Source organism: Trachurus japonicus, chromosome 8 (assembly GCF_045865225.1).
Source record: "Trachurus japonicus isolate A0001 chromosome 8, Traja_1.0".
NCBI classification, from domain to species: Eukaryota; Metazoa; Chordata; class Actinopteri; order Carangiformes; family Carangidae; genus Trachurus; species Trachurus japonicus.
The window spans coordinates 12,303,885-12,326,275 of NC_140914.1; the positions used below are offsets into that span (position 1 = coordinate 12,303,885).

At 43.3% G+C, this 22,391-nt stretch overlaps 1 protein-coding gene and 1 non-coding gene across 2 annotated transcripts; one reads left to right on the forward strand and one right to left on the reverse strand.

The window, feature by feature from the left end:
- Window positions 1-8,026: 8,026 nt before the first annotated feature.
- Window positions 8,027-15,938, reverse strand: lfng (LFNG O-fucosylpeptide 3-beta-N-acetylglucosaminyltransferase). The gene is made up of 9 exons (XM_085783858.1): window positions 15,621-15,938; window positions 15,336-15,575; window positions 11,084-11,132; window positions 10,771-10,873; window positions 10,502-10,655; window positions 10,304-10,389; window positions 10,016-10,181; window positions 9,824-9,909; window positions 8,027-9,714 (listed from the first exon to the last, which is right to left on the reverse strand). The coding sequence occupies exons 1-9, from the start codon at window positions 15,780-15,782 to the stop codon at window positions 9,648-9,650; spliced, it is 1,113 nt and encodes a 370-aa protein (XP_085639984.1). The 5' UTR covers window positions 15,783-15,938; the 3' UTR covers window positions 8,027-9,647.
- A 4,488-nt stretch (window positions 15,939-20,426) lies between these two features.
- trnac-gca (transfer RNA cysteine (anticodon GCA)) lies at window positions 20,427-20,498 on the forward strand. The gene has a single exon. It is a non-coding gene; the product is annotated as a tRNA-Cys (tRNA).
- Window positions 20,499-22,391: the final 1,893 nt, after the last annotated feature.

Below are 22,391 nucleotides of genomic sequence, written 5' to 3' on the forward strand. Positions count from 1 at the left end.
GCTCTTTCTGAGTGGAGCCATATACAATAATTTCAGCCAATATATATACAGCTCTGGAAAAAATTAAGAGACCACTCCAAATTTAAATAAATAAATCAGCATCTCCACGTGTAATGCAGCCAGCGTCTATTGAATTCCAACAGAAGCACACATCGTTCTACTTAATGAGGCATTGATTAGGTGATCACCTGAACCTGATCTTATTTAACAAGGAAGAGTATGAAAACCGCTGCTGTGGTTAAAAACTGGAGTTATTCCACTAATGTTGATTTCTGAACTCTTCCCAGGTTCAAAAATTAGTGTTGTTTAAAAATGAATATGAACTTGTTTCCTGCACACTGCATCTTTTTTGTTATTTTGACCAGATGTCATTTTCTGCGAATAAATTCACTAAATGACAATATTTTTTATTTTTGAATTTGGGAGAAATGTTGTCAGTAGTTTATAGAATAAAACAGAAGTGTTCATTTTACTCAAACACATAGTAAAACCCGAGAAACAGAGTGATCTCTTACCTGATAGGAGGTACATAGGTGATGGTATGTGATTATATACAGTTAAATTCATGCGAGTCAGAATAGTTTCTAATTAAATAACATTAGAACCAGTATAGATGGGATGATTCGTGATTTACTTGTGTATCTTCATTCAGACCCTTTGACATTTATCTGTAGAATTTCTACAGACAAGAAATGACAGAAGACTCCTGCAGGTAACAAGATTTTTTTTCTTTGTATAGAGCATATGGTGGCTTGTTCAGGTAATGTTATGTTGAATAATTATTATTACAGTACAACCAGTGGCCTTGAATCTGAGGACATCAACCCAGACTGTCTGTGTCGTCCTTTTCCTCAGCAGAGGAAGATGGATGGATAAATTCCTCATGAAACAGACGTTTGTTTTGGCCTGGTAGTTGTTTGCCACAAATAGTTTTAAAGCTGCTATAAAGGGTATTTTTTTGTAAGAAATGTAGAAATGACAGTGATGAAACAATAAGATAATGTGAAAGAAGGTGTGTGCCTGAATCTGCAGCTCTCCTCAGCTTTACAGAGATTTAAAGTGAGTTCAAAAACCTTCTCTTTCGTACATGTGCAGGATTTCTGCAGGAAGTTGTGATGGTGTTTTTTTTTTTGTAGAGATTCTACACGTGTTGGTATTTTCTGGTGCAGCAGTGCAGTGACAGACCACAGGCCCTGCACGCAGTCCACTCTGAGTGGAGCATAAAGGCAGTTTTGTGTTTGTGACCTCTCTGGGTTGACAGCAGGCGGGAGGTCAGTGTCAGCACCGGGCCACCAGTCTGGTTTTGTCAACTTCCTTCATACCGCCAGCCAGCTGCCGTCGCCCCAAACACTGACTTCTGGAATGGGATATGAGAAGACGCAGAGGGGGACGGTCTCCTGTTTTTAACTTCTGGACATTCACATGTTTGGACCGGGCAGGCTGACATGTTACTTCTCTATTATTATTATTATACAGCTGCTAAATATTTCAGTATTGATCCAAAATATGTCCTTTTATGCATAAACTACAAATTCAGACTGCTGTATAGGCTATTCCTGACTGTCTGTGCAAAGATGTTGAGGTTTCTCTGTCTCTACAGTTGAATATAAAGATTACATAATCTCCTGAACTCCCTGCTGTTTATTGTGGGGGCTGAACTAAACAAAGCAGTAAACAAACAAAGCATGACGGAGGCTGAGAGGTTTTTACAACCCGTCTTACACACACACAGGCCCCCGAGATGCAAATGAAATTTCACACGGTCTCACTGTCGAGGAAATTGAATTACCCTGCTTGTTGCTGGACTGGTGGAATGCATTACTAATGCTTTGAGGTGAGGAGCTGAATGACAGAGGGGAGGAAGAGGAGGGAGGTGTGGGGGTTACGGAGCGGACTGGGGTGAGTGCCTGCACCCTCTGACCCCCCTTCTCCTCCTCCTCCTCCTCCTCCTCCCCACACCAAGGACACTTCCTGAGTCTGGCCGGGCTGCCTGCCAGGTGGTCAGACCACAGCTCTCTCCTCTCGGTGCCAGGCAGCTGCACGACGGCGGCCAGGAGACACAGGAGACGGACGAAGCTGCTCAAGGCGAGACGTCCCATCTAAACACGCACATGTTTTATCAGCCTAAATCACAGGACGTGCAGCATCGTCTCGCAGAAATGATGTATAGCTTCATACACTTTGTCCAAATACACGCCTGGTATCAACCCCCTCCCCGGTGCAGATGATGTAGCAGAACATAAACCAGTGGGATTTGCATGTTTGAGCAACTTAGGGATCATTAGTGACTGCCATTTTCCAAAACATACCATAAATATTTAGATTGTTTCCCTGCTTTTTCCGGGCAGCTTGAAGTTTCCATTAGTCCCAGTACAGTATGCATATCCCACCACAGAGACTCACAGTGGACGTTACATTGACTTTTATCTTTTACTTTACACAGCAGGGAGTATTTTGGACACAGTCGAGACAAGAGATGGAAAGAGATTAAACTTGATGGTTATACTTTGAAACATTTGGCAGTAATGTGTTTTTATAGTCCAGCAAGTGAAATGGAGACTTCTCAGAGTGACTGTGCAGCCAATCAGACTGAGCTGAGCAGACAGAGGGGAAGTATTTACATCATTTTCTGACATAAATAGTGCCAAAACAGCAATTTAAACATACTCCACAACAAGCAAGTTTGTTTTTTTTTGCAGATATGTTTAATGAGTTGTGAGGTGTTTCATGGGAGATGAAAATTAGATGAAATAAAGCTCCAGTATTTGTTTTTTTTTTAAACTATTATTTACTCCTTCCACTGCTACTTTTCCCTCCTGTTTCTCAGCATGTCTTTGCAGGACAGATGAGGCTGATGATGAATCGTGGGCGTGAGCGTCGCTGTGTCCTGTTTTCTGGAGGGAATCCTGCTTCTTTGTTGCTCCAAGAGTTAAAGGGAGTCAAGGAAACAGGGTGCCTGCCTGGTTTGTGTCTTTTGTGACTTGGCTCAGAGGGAGGCAGCGCTCACGTTATTCACACCTCACCACCTCCTTTGTGCACATCAGCCAGGACCAGTCAGAGGGAGCACGTACCCAGTGAAGGATTTACCGTGGCTGTCTGGTTATCCCCTCTCCTCTCACCTTTATCGCTTCTCCTGCTCACTGAGATGCTTCATGACTTTTCTCAAAGCACTTCCCTTCCTGTTCTTTTAAAGTTATCTGAAGTCATCTCTCTTTTTCTTTTTTTCCTTTTCCATGATCTGGGTTTCACCACAACCTTTAAAACCAACCACATTAGAGTTTGACCACATTGTCTCAGCTCTCATGCAGGAAATATAACTGTCCTTATTGCCACGGTTACAGGGTAAACACTCAGAAACACACTTTACACACAACAGAGAAGCAACCATCTGGTAAATGATTATGAGGAGATGCTAAAACTTTTATTTCTCTGCTGCTCTCACTGTGCTGAAACTTAAAATCTCTTCATCATAAAGTCTCAGAGAAGTGTTTAGTTCTCACTTCTTAACGTTGCACGCCATCGTTTGCATCCTGATTTGAATTAACGCAAACCACCATGACTCAGTCGTTTTTCTTTAAGGCAGATAACCTTTATGTAATTAATCAATTTCAACATTATTCAGCAATAAACAAGCCAGTAAACTGATTTTAATATGTATCCTACTATATATAGTAAATGGTACAACATATACTACCCATATATTCATATATAGGATTAAGGATTTATATAGAACATTTATGAACTAAAGAAACAAGTTTTTTTCTTGAATGATCTTTATAGTCGTGTCATAATTTTTATATGACAAGCTTCATAACTGTCAGTTTCTCTCTCAACAACCAGCATGACTCTGTGGAGCATTGCACAATAGAGGCAGTTAATGTCTGTGAAATTAACACTGACTGACATCAATGTACAACATGAGACTGTTTATCCTCCTTATGCCCTTTAAAAAAAAAAAAAAAAAAAAGGGTGCTGCACATGTCTCATTTCACAGCTCTGACAGTCTGTTAAAAGCATGAATGTGGCAGTTTTGAAATGAAGGCCACAAGTCTAAGATTTCTGCGTTAGAGCCTGATGGGATGGATTGAATCTGAACACTTAATGTGAAAATCACTCATTTCCTGCAGCAGCAGCAGCAGCAGCAGCACATCTCCCAACTGAGAGGAGAGGGATAAAAAAGCTGCCGGTCAGCTCAAGGCAGAAGTGTTGGTCCTCTTCCAAATTCCTCAAGTCCTCCACTCAAGTGCTGCTCACTCCTGAAGTTCAAGTCCCTCTATAGCAGGGATATGTGATACCTGGATTATGGTAAACTCCCACTCGGTCTGCCTTGGAGCTCAGGATTAAGGCCTTTGCCAGTTGCTGTGAGATCTCTCTGCGGGCTAGTGGGACTTGTCCCGCCGCTCCTAATCCTGCAGACAATGCAGCCTCTTAATTGGAGACTGACTGATACAGCAAAGGAAGTCATGAAGGCAATGTGCGAGTGGCCAGCGTCTCTGTAATCCCCTTGCTCTCTGAGGAATGTCCCTCAGTGTGGCAGCCATCCACACCTCAACACGTCCTCTCGCAGCTCCTCCATCTCCTCCCACTCGGGGCTTTTCCCCTTCACTGACAGTCAGAGCTGCTGCTTTGTTTTTTTGTTTTTGTTTTTTCACTCAAACTCAAGTTTCATCAAACTCAGTGATTTTTACAGTGTTGTGAAATTTCACATATTCCACCCAGAACACTGATGGGAGGTGCAAGAAAGCACACCCAGGTGTTTGTGTTTCAATCAGCAGGGTACAAGCTGTTAACAAGCTTAAAAGAGTTGTTCTTGTCATTCCACCTTAAGACGAGGCTGAAACGATGTCATTGTCAAGACGTGTGAAGACTCAGTGTGTTAAAGATGTTGGTTAATACAAAACAGAAGAAACATAAACTATTTAAAGTTCTGAACTTCAAAGGATAACCATGTTTTTTTTTTTACAACTTTTCTTTTGCTTTGTTTGTATCTTTTTCTTCCTTTTTAACAATTTTGCTTCTTATTTTGCATCTCTGTTGTTATTTTGTGTCACTGTGTAGATGTTTGTGCTTATTTTTTGTGTGTCTTTGTTTGATTATCCTCTCAAAAGTAAATGTTTGAATCACTTTTTGCAGAGGTTGTGGTCCAGGGTTGCTGTTCAGTAATTCTTCTATGTTGCATCTATTAACCCTGAAGAGGACGGGGGATCCAGATCGACTTCAGGTGGGCCACACCATCTTTTTTCTTCTTCTTCTTGTATTTAAACATTAAAAATAAAAGGTCAAACAGTTCCTCAAACGGAAATGGAAAAGAAACCGTCATAAAACCGTTCAACTGCCTTCTTGGGTCATAAGCCAGTTCATTGGCCATTGGCACACTGTATTTCTCCTTCAGTGTGACTCAAGACAGAAACAGGTTGGGTGCTTTATGCGGGTGTTTTTACGTTTTGTAAACAGGACACGATGACACTTTTGGAGACTGGAGCCTATTATCAGTGTCAGATCATCAGTCGCAGCAACAGCCTCCAGTCGTATTTCATCATAGCGCGCAGACAGACAGGCAGGTGGTGGAGCAGCGGTGGGTGTCTGCAGCTGCAGTTGGATGTTTGCATTCTTGTAATCTCACCTGTTGTCACATCATACTTATGCAAAACCAGCTAATCACAGTTGAACAGTAGAGTTATACTTTTCCCAGTTCTGAAACTGACTTCTTATTCACAGCGGGTTAGCTCAGTTATTGCACAACTACTGGAAATGGAGGGAAACAGTCTGCAACATCTAAAGGTCACCAACATAGTAAATCAGTATAAAAACTGAAATAAAACATGTCTGACAGTTTCTGTCTGCTGCCACATTTTGTGTCCAAACTGTCCCCTCCTTTCCGTTCTTGTGAAGTGTAAGGCTGAAAACTTGGCCCCAGCTCAGGGTGTAAATTGAAATGCTAATAGCGTACACTTATGTACTGTATTTTCTTATGCTGCAGCTGCTGGTATGGGAACAGACATAATTGCAATAGCAAATGTTGAGGGTAGGCAAACAGTGGGAAACCACTAAAGGACATATAATCACATATAACAAGTGCCATTCATTCAGAGTTGCTCACAGATGTGACAGACTGGTGTGTTTGGGGGATTACTGATTCAGAGGGATTACAAATGAGCTAGAGGAAATGGGTTTAGCCAAATTTAACTCATGTACTTTTATTTTATCCCACTTCACTGCTGCACATGGAGACTTCCACTGAATTAAAGATGGCTTTTATTGAGCAAAAAAAAAAAAAGCGGTGATTATATTCATGTATCTTTGGTTATGACTTTGAAAATGTGACATACAAGTGAGAGTTGTGAGAGTCTGAGCTTAAAACGATTAGAGACAGATTAGACCAACGCTTTTATGGTTTGTTATTTATGTAAAAACCCTCTTGTAGGGGAAGATCAAACTGCTCCTGAGCTGATTACTGTTTGTGCGTTCACAGCTCGCCAGTTTAATAACACAAGAGTTATGCTCTTAAGCAGCGTGCCCTCTTTTTCCCATGGGTGCGGAGCCAGAGGAGGGATCTGTCTCTTCCTCTTGTTAGCGAGCTGAGAGATGCTGTGGAGCAGCCGTTTGCCACCGACTAAATGACTGAAGCTGCCAGTCAAACGGCTCCGATTTATCTGTTTTATTACAAAGTATGATTGGAAGCTTCTGCAACAGATTCAGTGGAGACACTTTGTGAGTCAAACGGAGAAGAAAGCAGACGCAGATGACTGATGTCTGTTTGAACATGAGGTTTAGACACATAAAAGAAGTGCAGTTTTTTTTCCCACTATACATCTCTGGAGGGCAAAGCTATGATTAAGGTTTGTGGTGGGGATGTTTGCTGCGGGTAGTTTGTCTCCCATGTGAGGAAGCCTTTGGTGATGGATCTTCAGCTACAGGCCTGCCAGCGCTCAGACAGCATGTGTTTCAGGAGGCTGATAACATCGCTTTTTTTTCTAAACTTACTTTTGCTGATAATTTAGGACTTTATACTTCACTAAGTTTATCATTATCACATGAGACGGTTTTTATAGATCTCTGAAATTGGTGTTTTTCATTTTTGTTTTTGAAGCCTTGGTGCTTGAGGAAATAAGTTACTTTCTGATTCTCAATTGATAACTGATTTAGGTTTATCTAAAGCAGATTTAGGTGCCTGGTGGAGCCAGTCAAGGTGTTTTTTTGTTTCTAGTTTTCATGCAAAGCTAAAAACTCTGCCTTCTTCCCACAGTCCAAACACATGCACATTAGGATAAGTGGCGACAGTAAATTGCCCGTAGGTGTGAATGTGAATGTGTGAGGTTGTTTGTCTCTACATGTCTTCACCCTCGATGGGACTGGCTCCAGCCCCCATACACAACACGGATGAGAATGGATGCTAAGATAGATTAGCTGCCTTACAAACAATCAATCAACTCATGTAAAACTCACTCTCCTAATGAAAGTGAATAGGGAAAATTCCTAAAATGTCAAAATATTCCTTGAAAGAATTGAACATTTTTCACTCTGATTGACACTCCCATGAAGTCTGAAGCAGCTTTCTCACACTTACTATGTAAACCCTAGACTACATAATTAAAGTGTTCATAGTTTCTGGCTGCTGTTGAAGCTAGTTTTTTTTTTTTTTTTACTTCTTTTACTACGTCACGTCCAGAGAGGTTTTAGTGAAGTGGTTCCCATGTGTATAATGGCATCGCAATGAGCAAACGCTAAGTCCTGCTAATTTTATAATAGTAAAATATATATGGGATGAGTCTGCCATTTGTATCCCTGGCAGTTTCTTATATATAATGAACTTTAATGAAGTCAAATGAAATGTATTATAATGACATTAGATATGTATATACCCATTATAGATTATATATATATATTTTTTTTTTTTTCTTTAACGTATTTGTGTGTGAATTGTTAATCTGTATCCTCTGAAATATTTGTAGTAGATGAACTTCCACCAGATTTTCTAATGAAGTTTAAACTTTGAAGACAGTGAAATAAAAACACATCACATATGTTAAGTTTCTCAGTGGTTATGCACTTTTATTCAAAGTTTTAGGTCCCACCATGGGTCCCATGGTAGTTGATACCACGTTCAGCTCATAATCCCTGAGAAGCCGGCGTCGGGACTGAACTGTTGAAAACCCTCCAGATACTGGAGAATAAACACCACAGTCATTTAGTCGCACAGTTCAAAGCCGTACAAAAATCATGTCCGGGTCATTAAAAGCATATGTAAACCACAAAGAGGGGGGGAAATTACATTCTAAACATATACAATAGCTAGTCGTTTAAACAAAGGGCACAGTACACAATACTGTAATGTAGATGTACAGCGAAACCCAATATGGGTGAGAGATGACACAGAGGGAACGAACACCTCCATGTGGAAACTCTGACGTTGCTCCTGTTAAGTTTTCACCTCACAGGCCTCAACAGTAATCGGCCAATATTATGTGTAAATAAAGAACATTCATGTTAATAACAATAATAACACAGAGAAGCTCATCAGTCTTTTTGTGCAAACTATTATAGACTGAGGCTCAGATTACACATGTGGTTATTATTTAGACGCCGTTGCTAGAGCTTTTTCTTTGCTATTTTGGGCGTTCTCGTTCCCAAGTTTAAAGTTAGTAACTCTCCCCACTGTTGAAGTCTGTGGAGGTGAACGTCTTCTCAGGAGCAAAACATCAGCTTCAATTCAAAACTCAACTGTGCAATTATCAAACAAAAAAAATGAATCATTTCAAAAGCTGATTGTAACCCCAAATCAAAATCTCTTCCACTCAATGTTTTTTTCCCTGATTGTTACAAATGCAAGGAGCGTTATTAAATACATAAGATTGAATAGATACTGAGATTTTGAAGGGGGTTATACATATTTTTTTGTTTAGTTTTTGTTGGTTTAGACACAAATCTGAGGCATGTCATTAAAGAATGTAAATATTAGGTCAGTTTAACAAAAAAAGTGCTTTATCCTGATATGCCTCAGATTAGGTCCAACAAAGGAAGCTTTTGGAAATCAGCCTATTGCCAGCTCAGGTTTGTGGAGAGAAATAACACTGTTAACTAAAAAGCACAACATCTTCATATTAGAGCGTTTGTCCGGAGTCATTTGAATTTAAAGATAATAAAGAAAAAAAAATCCTAGAAAAGCCAATTATATGTGTTGAAAGCCAGAAAAGTCCTCAGACCTGAATGGCTTTGCATTTTAAAAAGCCAAAAAACAAAAACAAAATTAAAGGTTAATGTAAAGCTGGCAAAAGGCTTGAATATATGACAATACATTCTATGAGAATTGCAGATACATTTACAAGCAACATATACATCACATCAAAGCTCAACTGATTGCCTGCAAAGCTTAACGCTGAAAGCAACTTCCTGCTGAGAACTGGAGTCCTCCACCCGAGCATTATGGGGGGAGGAGGAAGGGAAGGGAGTGGGGGGGGGGGTTCCCTGGCTCCAGACAGGAAGAAATAGTCCCGAGGCGGGCCGCACAGCAGCCCAGTAAAACTATTAAAGACCGTGCGCCGCTGCAGCAACAGCAGCCACACGGTCTAATACCGAAACACTGGTCCCCTTGAGCCTTTCAGATACCGAGGCACGACGGGGACGAGGATGAGAAAGGAGCGGTCGCCCTAAAAGGCAACCTGAGGGGGACACCACGGGGTGTCTGGGTACAGGAGACAGTGCACAGACTTGAACCTGGAAGAAAGAGAGAAAAAGAAAGAAGAAGAGGGTGGAGTCAGCTTTGCAGAAAGGCGGATATACGTAGAAACTGTTTGATGGGATAAAACAGAGACAGATCTCTCACCTGGATGGATCCTCCTCCACAGGAAAAGCCCCTTTCAAATTGATGATATTGCTTTTGTTTTCAAACATCCCATAACTGAGAGTGATCTGTAGGGAAGAGTTAGAGCAAAAAACATGAGTCACACAGAAAAAAGACGAGACAAACAGAGAGAGAGAGAAAAGTGTCTGATGTAGGATCACGTGACCATCTCACCTGTTTGTGAATCTCACTTCTCTGCACCTGTTGCAGGTTCTCCAGGTGGGAGTGGAACAGGTTACTGCGGGTCAGCGGGACCCCGAGGACCGACTCGATGATGTAACCGATGGTGCAGTCGTCGGGGAGACGGATTTTCTCCGCCGTGTTCATAAAGTGGCCGCCACTGGAAAGATAAAGACACCTAGGTCAGTAACTGTAGTGTTTGGTACCTCAGCATTTCCAAACATACAATACAGTGTCGGAAAAGCAACAGACAAGGAGTTAAGTAATTATAGAGAGTCTCACCTGGCCCACGGACTCATCTTCAGCGCCAGACCTCGGCTCACGCAGAAGCCTGCTCCTCCAGTAGCGAACCAGAAGTTGACTGGTTTCTATAAAATGAGACAGAGATATGGCGTCAATATAAAGTTTTATCTGATAAATAAGCTGTAAATATTCCCTTGAAATGATTAATAAAATTAATAATCTTCTATATATACACACCATCTTATTGTCCCCCAGTCTCTCCGTGGCCTCGATGGGCCGGTCCAGACTGGGTTTGCCGATGTACATGTCCTGGGTGTGAGGGTAGTGGGACAGGTGCTTCACCAGGGTCCGAACATTCACGTAGTTGTCGTCATCAACGTGACAGAACCACCTAAGACGCAGAAACAGGAGAATTATTAGACACTGAGAGATTCAGACTGATGCAACAACAGCATCACAGTAAATACAGATGTGTGTGTGTGTGTCTTTGTGTGTGTGGTACTTACTTTTTCCCAGACTCTATGAACTTGTCATATTCCACTGCCATCTTACAAGACAGAGCTTGTCGGCTATGAGCTGCGGAGCAGTTGGTGTTGATTGCGTGACTCCCTGTGGCAACAATGAAAAGAGTTGGTTTCATCAATAGAGGCTCTATTTATTTGATTACCATCTTTCACTGATGTAAAATGCTCAGAGCTGAATTTTGTTGGCCTTTTAAACATAATTTGGTTTGTCATAAATTCAGAGTCGGCCTCTTTTTCTAATAAAACAAAGTGCATCTCTGTTCCCCGAGATGAAATCCCCCCTCATAAAACTCACCAATTTTCTTTTTTAGCTCCTCGTCCTCTCCGTCTGTGAAGATGTACGTCTGTGAACACACAAGGGGGAAAGCACAGATGAGTGATCGTGGTCTTTAAACCCACCGCAGATCTACCACTTTGGTTTGGCCGATCATGTGAAAGCGGTCACACGATCAAATTCAACAGTGTGTCCAAAGTCCCCCTCTTCCTCCCTATGAAGCCCGGTGTGATTAGCATCAATCAACATGTCCTTTATGCAGTGGAAAACACAGTGAGTTAAACAACCCCCTGCTCTAATAAAGGCCTTTTGTCCTGCGTTTCACTCTCTCCATGGCAACTATGCAGCCACCCCGAAGCATCCCAGACATAGAACAAAGGAGGAGGCAGACTGTCCGCCCCCACACACCCCAATCCGTGTATCCCATCCCCCGGCTGAGCCCCTGCGCTCTGCTGGACCTGCTGCCGGCCTTCAACGTGTTGAATGCAGCTAAAACTGTGGCACAGAAACGCAACAGTCAACACAGATCTGATAAACCGCCAAGCACACTCACAAAAAAAAAAAAATCTCTTTTCTCCTCGCCGCTGCAGGTCCGACACATTCGACAGGTTGAAAGAATCAGAAACCCACGAGGCTGCAGGCGCTTGTTAAATGTAGCAGTCGGTCATAAAAGGAGTTAACAACAAAGGGCACCTCACAGGAACACACTTTAAAAGGAGGCAGGGTAAGATTAGACTCCTCTTTGTGGTAGCTCACACTGAGCAGGTGCAGGCTGGTGAATGGTGATGATGACAAAAAAACAAAGTAAAAGGCAGCAGCCGGCCCCGGGGCTTTGTAACCGCCAGAGGTCTGTTTACTCTTCACCTCAGGTGAGGCAGCACCTGCCCAGCCTCACGCTGCCTTATCTACGCCACGTGTCTCTACTCGCCAGGATGTGCTGCCTTTTGAACCCTCGCTGACAGAGCGCTGTGTAACTACACATCATCCCTGCTGCGAAACTCTGATCTGCATCTGCAAACAGGCCTCGCAAGAATGAATGACACATATTTTATTTCTCTGCACGAGTTGGTGGCGGCAGAGGCGGGGGGGAACTGTTTGTAGAGCAAAACTGAGCAGATGTTGCTTGATGCTAAAGGCATGATCCTGTATTTGTTTAAGGAAGGGTGGTGGTGGTGGTTTCGCTGGTGAAGGGATCAGAGGCTGGCGCTGTTTGCTTTTAAAGCCCCTTGAATAGACGGCCTAATCACTGAGGCAGCTGCCAGAGCTGCCAGGGCACTGACAGAAAGAGAGCGAGGGAGGGAGGAGGAGGAGGAGGAGGAGGATGGAGGAGAGGGGTGGAATCTCACTGCTGATTAGTAAATCGAAAACCGTGTGTGGCCATTCACCCCCTCTTCACTCACCCCCCCCACCCCATCCTGCCTCCCCCTCCTCCCTCCTCCACATACACGGCCAGAGCCTCTTGAATAGAACAATGCTGTGAGTTTTCATGCTGGGTAAAGTCTCCACTGGGTAAATTCGTAATATGTTTGCCAGCATTTGCATACAGCTGCAGGAGTTAACTAAAGAGAAACCTCCTGGGGAAGATTTCTTTTTTTTCTTCTTCTTTTTTTGTCTTTTGTTTCGTAAGTGAAACTAAAAAAAGAAAAAAAGAACAGTTACTTTCATGGAATACTAATTCATACCATAAAAAAAGAAAAAAAAGGAAAAATATGGGCTTGTGAAGCTGAGATAAGAGGCGAGAGGACACGGGGGTGCAGATGAGAGCAAAGTGAGGGGCGGGGGGATTGGGAGGAGGGGCGGGGGGGGGTCCACTGTTGACCACAGGAAGGCCTGGCACGGCCCTGTCTGAGCCGAACGTGGTGCCTGGCTGGCTGTCTCCAGCTCCACCGGAAGGAAGGGCATGAGGCTCCCCTCCTTCCACCATCAACCAGCACCACCACCACCACCACCTCCACCCTGACTGACTCCATTCCCCTTCTGTCCCACACATCCAATGCAGTTTTCAGAGGAACACAGTGGGAGAAGATGATTAAGGAAGGAGGAAAGTTGTCCCCTTTTAAAACAGCATGCACAGATTCCTAACAGCAGGCCGTCCTCTTGAATGATACCCAACCACTTTCTGACCACTTGTACTTTACTGCTTCAGTGTGCACTGCAGCCATTTAAATCACTCAAACACTGTGCCAAAGTGATTTTTTTCCCCCTCTCTCTCTCTCTTCCTAAATACTAAAAGCGCTCATTGTTGGGACAGAGAGCTGGGCCAATTATCGTACTCTTAAGAGAGGAATGCATGGCACACCACCATGAAGATGTCTGTGCCAGCTGTCCAGACACTCGCAACAGGAATTTGGGGTTTTGATAAAAGCAGCTACTATATGCCACTTTTACAAATCAATCCAGGAAGAGGGAGATGAAGAAGAAGAAGAAGGAGGGGTTGGATCCTCCAGATTTGTAGGATCTAAATTTTAAACTGGCGGCTGTGATTATGAGGAGTTGTTCTTTTGTTTTAAGCCCTCTCTTTCAGCTGCATTGTTCCACTGTGAGGAATGGGGTTGGATAATAGAAAACAGGAAAGGGCACTGTATGTATGAAAAATAGACTTTCTATTTCAAAACCACCTATTCACAGTTGAACAGTTGTTGAATTTATACACAAAGGGTACCCATTTACCAAGATGCTGGATTTCCCCAAACAGAAAAAAAATGCTGTTTATGCTCTGAATGGGCTCAAAGATTAAAAAGATCCATGACCACTATTGTGTCAACACAGCTATCACAGAGATAATCTACCCTCCCAGATCTGCACCAACAGATAGCAGCTCCATCTGCATGAGTAAAAGAAAGAAAAAGTCTACCACTATCTACTTGCTTTTGTCTTAATAACACTTTTGTCCCTTGTGCCTGCAGCTATACAGACGTGATCCAAACTCCACAGATGTTCATCAGCTGAGCGTGAGAATCTGAACCTGAACACGGAGGATGGCCATATGTACACGGTGGGAACTGGGAGCATCATATGGCTGGCATTAAGGCCGCCCTTTGTTCGCCCTCTCCCGACCACCTGGCACCCGTCCTCCAGGAACTCCCTCCCGCATTGTGGTGCTCCCTCTGTCCCTCATTGTCCCCACAGTTACCCAGCCAGCTGCCTGCCTGTGAGCCCTGCTGTTGACTCTGTCGGATGGGTTAACTAACATCACCCAGCACAGTAATTACAGCCAATTAGCACAATCAGTTCCCATAAAAACAGATGATAATTGGACATCTACCAGAGCTATGCAGGTAATTACTAAGTGATTGTGACAGCCCATTATTATTATTATTTTGACTATTTTCCTCACATTAAACTCATCTCAAGAGTAGAGTCCTTGTCCCCATCTCCCCTGGTGTTTGAAATTAAATAGAGCAAGTTTTCAAAAAAAGTGTGTGACAGTGCCCGAGGCAAATTAAAATGACTTTTATAAAAAGCACATGGTGCACCCCAAGGTGCAGGATAAAGTCACCATGACTGGCCTGTTTTCTGCACATCCATGCAACCCCTAAAGGAGCTTGGCTCTCAAGGCCACATATTCATCCTCAGCGTGCCACATCCCAGCACAAACTTGCCTATAGATGCACCTCTTTGTCCCAGGCATCCTCTTAACGAAGCCCCCCGTTTTCCCATCCCTCCAGTGAGCTTGACCCAGACTCAGCTCCCACGTTCCCATGGAGAGAGGGGAAACAAGGGGCTGGGAAAAAGCTTTTCTTCCCCCTTCAGAAAGACGCTTTGTTAGTCCTGGAAGGGGGACAGCGCTGGACTCGGTGCTGTGAAGCATCCATTGCACCAGGGGCATTCACTGGGACACCCAAAAAGAGGAGGAATAATAGAGAGTGGGGAGAGAGGGGGGCTGAGAGTGGGAGAAGAGGGAGTCCTGAAACTGCTCCCTCCGTTCTCAGGGACATCACTCAGAGGAGAATAAAAAGTGACAGAGCCGAGGAAATTCAGCATGGTTAACAGGGGCTGTGTGGCTGTAGCTCTGTGTCATCTGGTGACAAGGGAGACAATGCAGCACTGTAAGCAGCCTTCAAACAGGCATCACCTGCATGTGTACACTGCCTTATTGTTCAGCAACAATGGCATCAACCCACAGACAAGCAGATCATTTCCCTCAGTCTCATTCTCAAGCTTATGTAGGCCTAAGCACAGATTTTTAATTTTAAAAGAGTTAATAAAAGCCAAATTAATGATGCATGAATAAGATCAAGTATTTATTTATTTTTTTAAACTTTTCTTTTACCTGTTGCATGTTCCTGGAGATCCATGTGTCCAGGAGCAGGTTGAGTCTGGACCGGTGGAACTTCTTGGTGGTCTTCACGGCGATGAAGATGTCATCGGCGCTGATGTCCTCAGCTGGAGGCGGCTCTGCGGCGGACGCGGAGGAGCGTGCGGGCTTCTCCACGTCCCTCCGTCCGCGGGTCAGCTTGGTGAAGTACGCCGAGAATCCCTTCTTGTCCTGGGCGCTCCCTGCAGGCTGCGGCTCCCCCCCGCCCTCCTGCTCCTCCTCCGCCGCATCCCCCACCACCGCGCTCTGCTGGAGGAGAGACCGCGTCCCTGCGTCCTCCTCGCCGCCTGTCCCCACGTCCACCTGGACCCGGTGATGCTGCACAGCGACCAGGAGCAGCAGCAGGCAGAGACACGCTGTGCTGGCTACGGAGATGGCTGTTTTCTTCCCGTTATTCAACATGATTAAAAGTTTTAAAAAATATATATATAAAAAAACTATAAACTATGAAGCGGCGCGAATCTCCAATGCAAAGTCCATATGTTATATATATATTTTTAAATAAAATACAACAGGATGAATGGAAGGTCCTGTTGCACGCGTAACCGACTATTGAACAAGAGATGCGTTAGGAGGGAACATATATAAGCTTGCATCCTGACCACGCCCCGTGGGAGGTCCTTGAATGCAGCATGTATGCAGCTGCATGTCAGTGACGCTGAAAAGGGGGCGTGGCTAGACTTCTGGCTCTGTGTGTGTGTGTGTGTGTGTGTGTGTGTGTGTGTGTGTGTGTGTGTGTGTGTGTGTGTGTGTGTGTGTGTGTGTGTGTTTGTCTGTGTGGGTGAGTGTGTCCCCTGCAGAGTTCAGTTTGCCTTTGGCAGATAATACAAGTAAAATATTGACCCTAAGGCAACAAAGCTGCAGGTGCTCAGAAGGAAAGGTGTGCACCTGGAGAAAAGCTGCATCACCGACACCTACGCTGTGACTCAACACACACAGACACAAACACACAGACACAGACACACAGACACACACACACACACTCACTCTCTTTTTTTCAAGGTGTGTCATTTAAACCCAGCCGAGTGTGAGGCTGAGCCCGAGCCGGGTGTTCACCAGAGAAACAGCCTCTATTGTTCCTCGCTGACCTTGTGTGGACTCCAAACAGTTGGTCATTCCTCAACACTTGTTATTCAAATTCTGGCTCTCACAACCAAGTGCCGTCTGGTGCTGCTGGGACTCTGACCAAAAGACACGGGTTCCTTTTTAGGCATTTTAAACATGCAGCTGCTTGGGGGCCTCAGAAAACACCCACCTCCCCATGCAGCGACCGACCACCACATTGAGTCTAGCATCAAATAAATGTCTTGTTTTTTGCTTTCAGTGAAGGTTGGGGAGCTTCACCTTTGGGACAAATCCCCCCCCAAAAAAGTGAATGTTGTTTACAAGGTGGGTAGAGAGAAAGGGCCAGTCACTCACCGCTCTGTGGTTAACTTCTCCGTCTTTACTTGCAGCTCCTTGTGGATATGTTGTTCCAGAGCATTTGCACCAGAAAAGGTTTCTTTTCATTTCATTTCTTTTCTTTTCTACTGCAGGTGTTTTATTCATTTTGATTCTGGGACACGGGGACATAAGTTACGTCTCTGCTTTGTGGCTCCTGATGAAGCCTTTTGTTCACCTTTTAAAAGTGTGCATAGAAAGGCGCTGAAAAGCAAAACCAGGCAGAGGGGGCCGTCCCCTCGGCCCTCGTTCTCCTCTGATTAACCGCTTCTTTCTGCCAAACTCACAGAGATAACAGCTTGTTGTAAAACATTTATTAAATATAGATACTTGTTTAAATGTTAAATAGAAAGACATGGCGTTTGAGTGTTTCCAGATTTCATTAAGTTCAAGTTATTTCAGCTTAATATGTTAAGTTTAATAAAGGATTCATTCCAGTCCCCAACAACACAAGATTAGCATACTAACAGACTTCCCAGCATTCATTGGTTTGATGGATTATGTGAAAATAGTCCCCAAACGCAACCCCAGGTAAAGGCCCCGCCCCATCCCCAGACTGAAAAAAACACAAAAAGACCATAAATGATGTAAGTCCTTGTGTTTGTTTGGCTTCTATGCTCATTTTCCATTTCTTCATGTTTGTTTTTTTTGTCTTTTAACTGAGCTCTATGGCTTTTTAAACATTAACAGTCACTTCATGCAGAAGCTCTGGCCCCCAGGCTCCATGACCTCTCAGGGCCCTGGGCCTCTGCCCAGTATGCCCACTTGGTAATCCATCCACACTCCAGAGACTCTTCATTTTCTTGTAGTTTGAAGAGAACAAACATGATGGACTCTTGTTGGGTCTTAAAGACACATTGAGATTCAGTCTGTCCTCGTTGTGTCTTTTACTGACTATACTAAGTGTGAACTGGAATGACAGTGGAATAAGACTGGCTCTGTGCATCAGTGGATGAGAGCCAGGCGGCGGGATCAGTCTTTGGTTGTGTTTATTTTCCCCTCATGGACACATTAGCTCTGATGGGACTACAGGTCAGACCAGAGGCGAGAGCCAGGGGACCAGGCGGCCTCCTCAGACCCTGACTTAATTTCTCCGCATGCAACATTAGAGGACACAACTTTCCACAGACCGCAGCTGCTCGAGAAACAAATAAATACGACCCATTTTTTATTGATCTGCAGGGACTGTTCCCATAGGTCTGAATGGACCTCCCTCAGGTAAACACAGAGAACACAACCCGACCTGTAGATGAGATACAGGACAAAATGTTCCTGTTATGGATGAGACAAATAAAGATGATGCAAATAGTTGTAGGAACTACATTTTATGGCATCCTGCTGGAGCAGAGGAAGTGTACAAATCCTTAAGGTAAGGCAGAAATAGTTGATTGAAAATTGTATATGAGTATAAAGAAAACAACATAATAGAACATTTTATTTCATTATTCATAAAAGGAGAAGAAATGTTCTTTATATGCTAAGAATAATTTCCATCATGTGATTACCTTCAACAAATGTTTTGTCAAAAGACTAAGTGGTCGACCAGGAGCTAAGGTTTCAGGTTACTCGCTGGAGAGCCCGGTCGTGTTGAACACAATTTCTTCTGTTCAGTAAATACCACCTATAAAACATCTTTTTTAAATTTTGTGATCTTATGCGAGTCGCTCGGCAACATAAGCCAATATCAGATCAGTTTTCCCCATATACCAGTGTTGTTTCTGCCGCAGCAGCTTGGACCCGTCTATACTGTACAAAGCTACTTATTGTTACTGGAAACTAGATATTCACTGGAGGAGCCTTCAGGTTTCCATTTCAGCTGAGAGCTCAATAAACTCATGGGGGCAAATAGTCAAATCAGGGGAACTTTAAAAGCTGTTGACAGATTTGAGTTATTTCCATATTATAATGTAAATGTGAAGAAGGGAGGAAGATGGTGGTTGTATGACCAAAAACAAACCAATGAAAAGGTCTCTTGTGTTGGGCTAAAAGGCCATTTTCCCCCAAATAAAAGGATCTTTTTTTGTCTGTGGCCTGTAGCTACCTTGCTGGGACGTCCCATGGGGAGGTCCAGCAGACAAAGACAAGACACTGGAGTCATTGAGCTTCTTTTAATTGTGTGTTGTGTCCTCTCATTGTTGCTCTTTCTTATTTAAACGTGTTTAATGTGTGAGCCATCGCAGAGAGGGGGTGTGCACAATCTGATTTGTTTTTCCTCTGTAATAACAAGAGTTCGAGTTGTTGACTTTTTTATTTTTTCAATTTTATTTTGAAGGATCTCTCAGTAGCGATAAAGTTTATTCTCAGTTTCTTGGCTAAATAAACAATTTCAGTGCTGTGAGGCGAGATAGAGGAGAGAGACACATCACTGCCTGCGTATCCAACCAAAACAGGAAACTCATGGCTGCTGAGCTGATGTCCTATTTTAGTGAAGTGACCCCCTCCCCACCACCAAATCATAATTGTTCCCTTTCACTGTCCTCTCTATAACCAGGCGAACACCAGCTATTTGCATAACTGTTCAGACCTGCTCGTCACCCCCTGCTCCTGGCCTACTTCCACTCTGTCAGCCTAATGCTTCCCAGCACTCTCTCTTTGTGTCGGCCCTTGTTGTTGTGGGAACTTCAAATGACTGACACATTAAATTGGGAGGACTGTAGTCTAGTCTGGTCTTTATAGTGTGGCTCCTCACAGGACAAAAAAAAAAAACGAGAGAGAGAAATTGCATGAGACAGGCTGAATTATGAATGATGGGTGGTGGGGGGGAGTGGCATGGCTTCCTATTTGTTGTGTCCTTTCTCACCAGCGTTACGGGGAGGGCTCTCTGTTGTGGAACGTGGAGAGGTGCAGAGATATGATCTGTGTGTATTATGGTGGAAGAATAGGGCTGTGGGATCTGATACAGTGAAAATGACAGAGCAGTCTGATGTGTCAGACTCTCACGGGACGGCCGGCAGAGAGGAGCTTGCAGTGAGAGAGGCTGTGGTGGGAAACTGCTGAGGTTACACTCTGGGAGTGTTGTGTGGGTGTTACGCACATTGTGTAATTTCTCTTTATCCTGGAAGCAGATCTGTGAAAGAGCATTTCTGATTAAAAACACTCACGACATTTTCATGACAAAAATCTTATAAATAAAACATTAAATTCTTTCATTTGAGTTTTAAATCTTGTGTCAGTGACTTTTTGGCTCATACATTTTTACTAAACAAGTCCAAACTTTGACAATTGTTAATCAGCGTTTGACATTCTTTCTGTTGAACTTGGACTTTTTCATCCAAACGTTTTACTAACCTTAACCCTAATTAGTATTTTCTCAATAGAACAGTATTTTGAGTGTTTTTATTTTCAGTTCACCTCTAATCACTTAATTCTTACTTCATCATCATTTCATAATGACCTTTTTCTTTGACCGTGAAATTCATCTTTTTTTTTCTTTTTATCTTTCACTGGGGCCAGATGTCTGCAGATGTTACAACAGAATCAGAGAAAATGACTTGAGTTAGACTGTATGGACTGCCAACCTGAAAAAGAGGAAAACATTCAGTGACAATAGATCATTGTCATTGATGTAACAACATCTCTGTGTGGTGTCCAGTCACCAATGTGTGTGGGGGTATAGCTCAGGGGTAGAGCATTTGACTGCAGATCAAGAGGTCTCCGGTTCAAATCCGGATGCCCCCTTCACTTCACTTATACACAACAAATGTGAATTTGTCACAAATATGCTGTAAAGAATTACACTGTGATGAAATATTCAGAAAAAAGGCTGAGTACTAGTAACACATTGTCACATTGTTAATGTTGTGAACTGGTAAATATACCACAAACATCTCCCATCAGCGAAGAGGCAAATATTTCAGAGTGTTTCTCTCCTCTGACACCACAACACTGGTCAACCGCCCCTACGGTATATTATACATTACATCACATCTGTTGCTATTTAGCATGTTAATGAGTGTTTGCTCTGCCACCCAGAGGTCTATTAACTACTAGACAACTCGAAGGATGAGTTACCCAACATCGATTTCATACGCAATGAGATCCAAAACCTTGTCCTTGTTGCTTTTATGACTCGTGAGGATTTTTAAACCCTGTTTTTGGTAATGCAGAGTGGCAAAGTTCAGTCATGGCTTATTGTTTACCAAGAGCCAGCTCTGCAGGGAGCTCAGGGTGATATACGGCAACACGAGAGGCCAGACAAGTTAAGGAGCCATGACAATGAAAAGCAGATGTGACCGCGGCAGATGTGGCAGCTAAATTACTTTACTCCCATGTGACAACAGTGTGAGACAATATAGTAAATCCTGGTTAATTGCTAAAGACACTCTGGTAATTGGTGAGGCATACAGTGCTTAATTTAAAGCAGATAGAACAGATTATTTCCTTTTCTCTCTTAATGTAAAGAGATTCAAATTACATGATGAAGCTGTTTCTGCCATTTTATGACTTTCTTGACCCTACTCAGTCTGTGTGATAAATATGGTGGTTAGCTCAGCCATAGCATAAATTAATTGGCTGGCTATTATATGCGTTTTTCTTCCCTTGAAAATGAGCCTCTTCGCTAAATTGTTCAATTATTACTTAAAAATTTTAAACCAAAGTTGCTTTACGATGGTATAAATCCATGAAGTTGTCATTTTTCTGTCATCTCTCATTATTTCTCCACCTCTGAAAGCTGCTCTTTATTCCCATGATCCGTTAATTGCTATTGAAACCGGGGGAAACGGTGTTAAATGATAGCAGGAGGACACCGCATTAAAGGATGAAGGCTAAGCAGGGGTTGATATTGGCGTATAATCAACATACCACCTGTCAGGAAATCCCGCATCATTACCGTCTCCACCAACACACACATAAACACACACACACATACACACACACATACACCTTCTTCCCAGACTGTCCAACCTGGTCAGCTGAGCTGTTTGTCACTGGGATTAATTTCTGGCACCGGCCTTGGCCCAGCTCCAGCCGAGGGAACAAGAGCAGCTTCCATCCCACAGAGCAGCGGTTTATTCCTTGTGGTGGGTCCAACTGAGCTGATCCTCTCATATTAAATGGATTAGCAGAGTCCTTGTTCTACTGTCAGGAGCTCATGAAAAGAATAGGGATTTAGCATGTTAGCATTTTTTTTTTTACCCCCTTCGGCTGAATTTCAAATTGGAAATGTAGGCTACTCCTTAACCTGTTCACACCGCCACTTCTAAAGTAAGTGCATCGTCTCTGCAGCCTGGTGCCATGCAGAAACATGATTCTTAGCTGACCTCTCTGGGTATCAGTGCCTTTTTAGCTCTTGGAGTATCCGTGGGAAACTGTAGCATTAGCAATGCTTTACAGGCCTTTTGATTTCCCATGGGAGACATCCATGACAGGAGCAGGTTAGGTTGGGATATGAACGCTGCATGGCATGACCGGGATAGACGAGATCACGTTACAGATATCAGTAAAGATCATGTGAAGAGTGTAAGGTTCACCCAGCCAGCACACTGTCTGTATTTACTCTCAGACGTTATCCAGATACTTCACAAGTCTGAACCCAGAATTTATCACATGATTAAATGTCATTTCCACTTC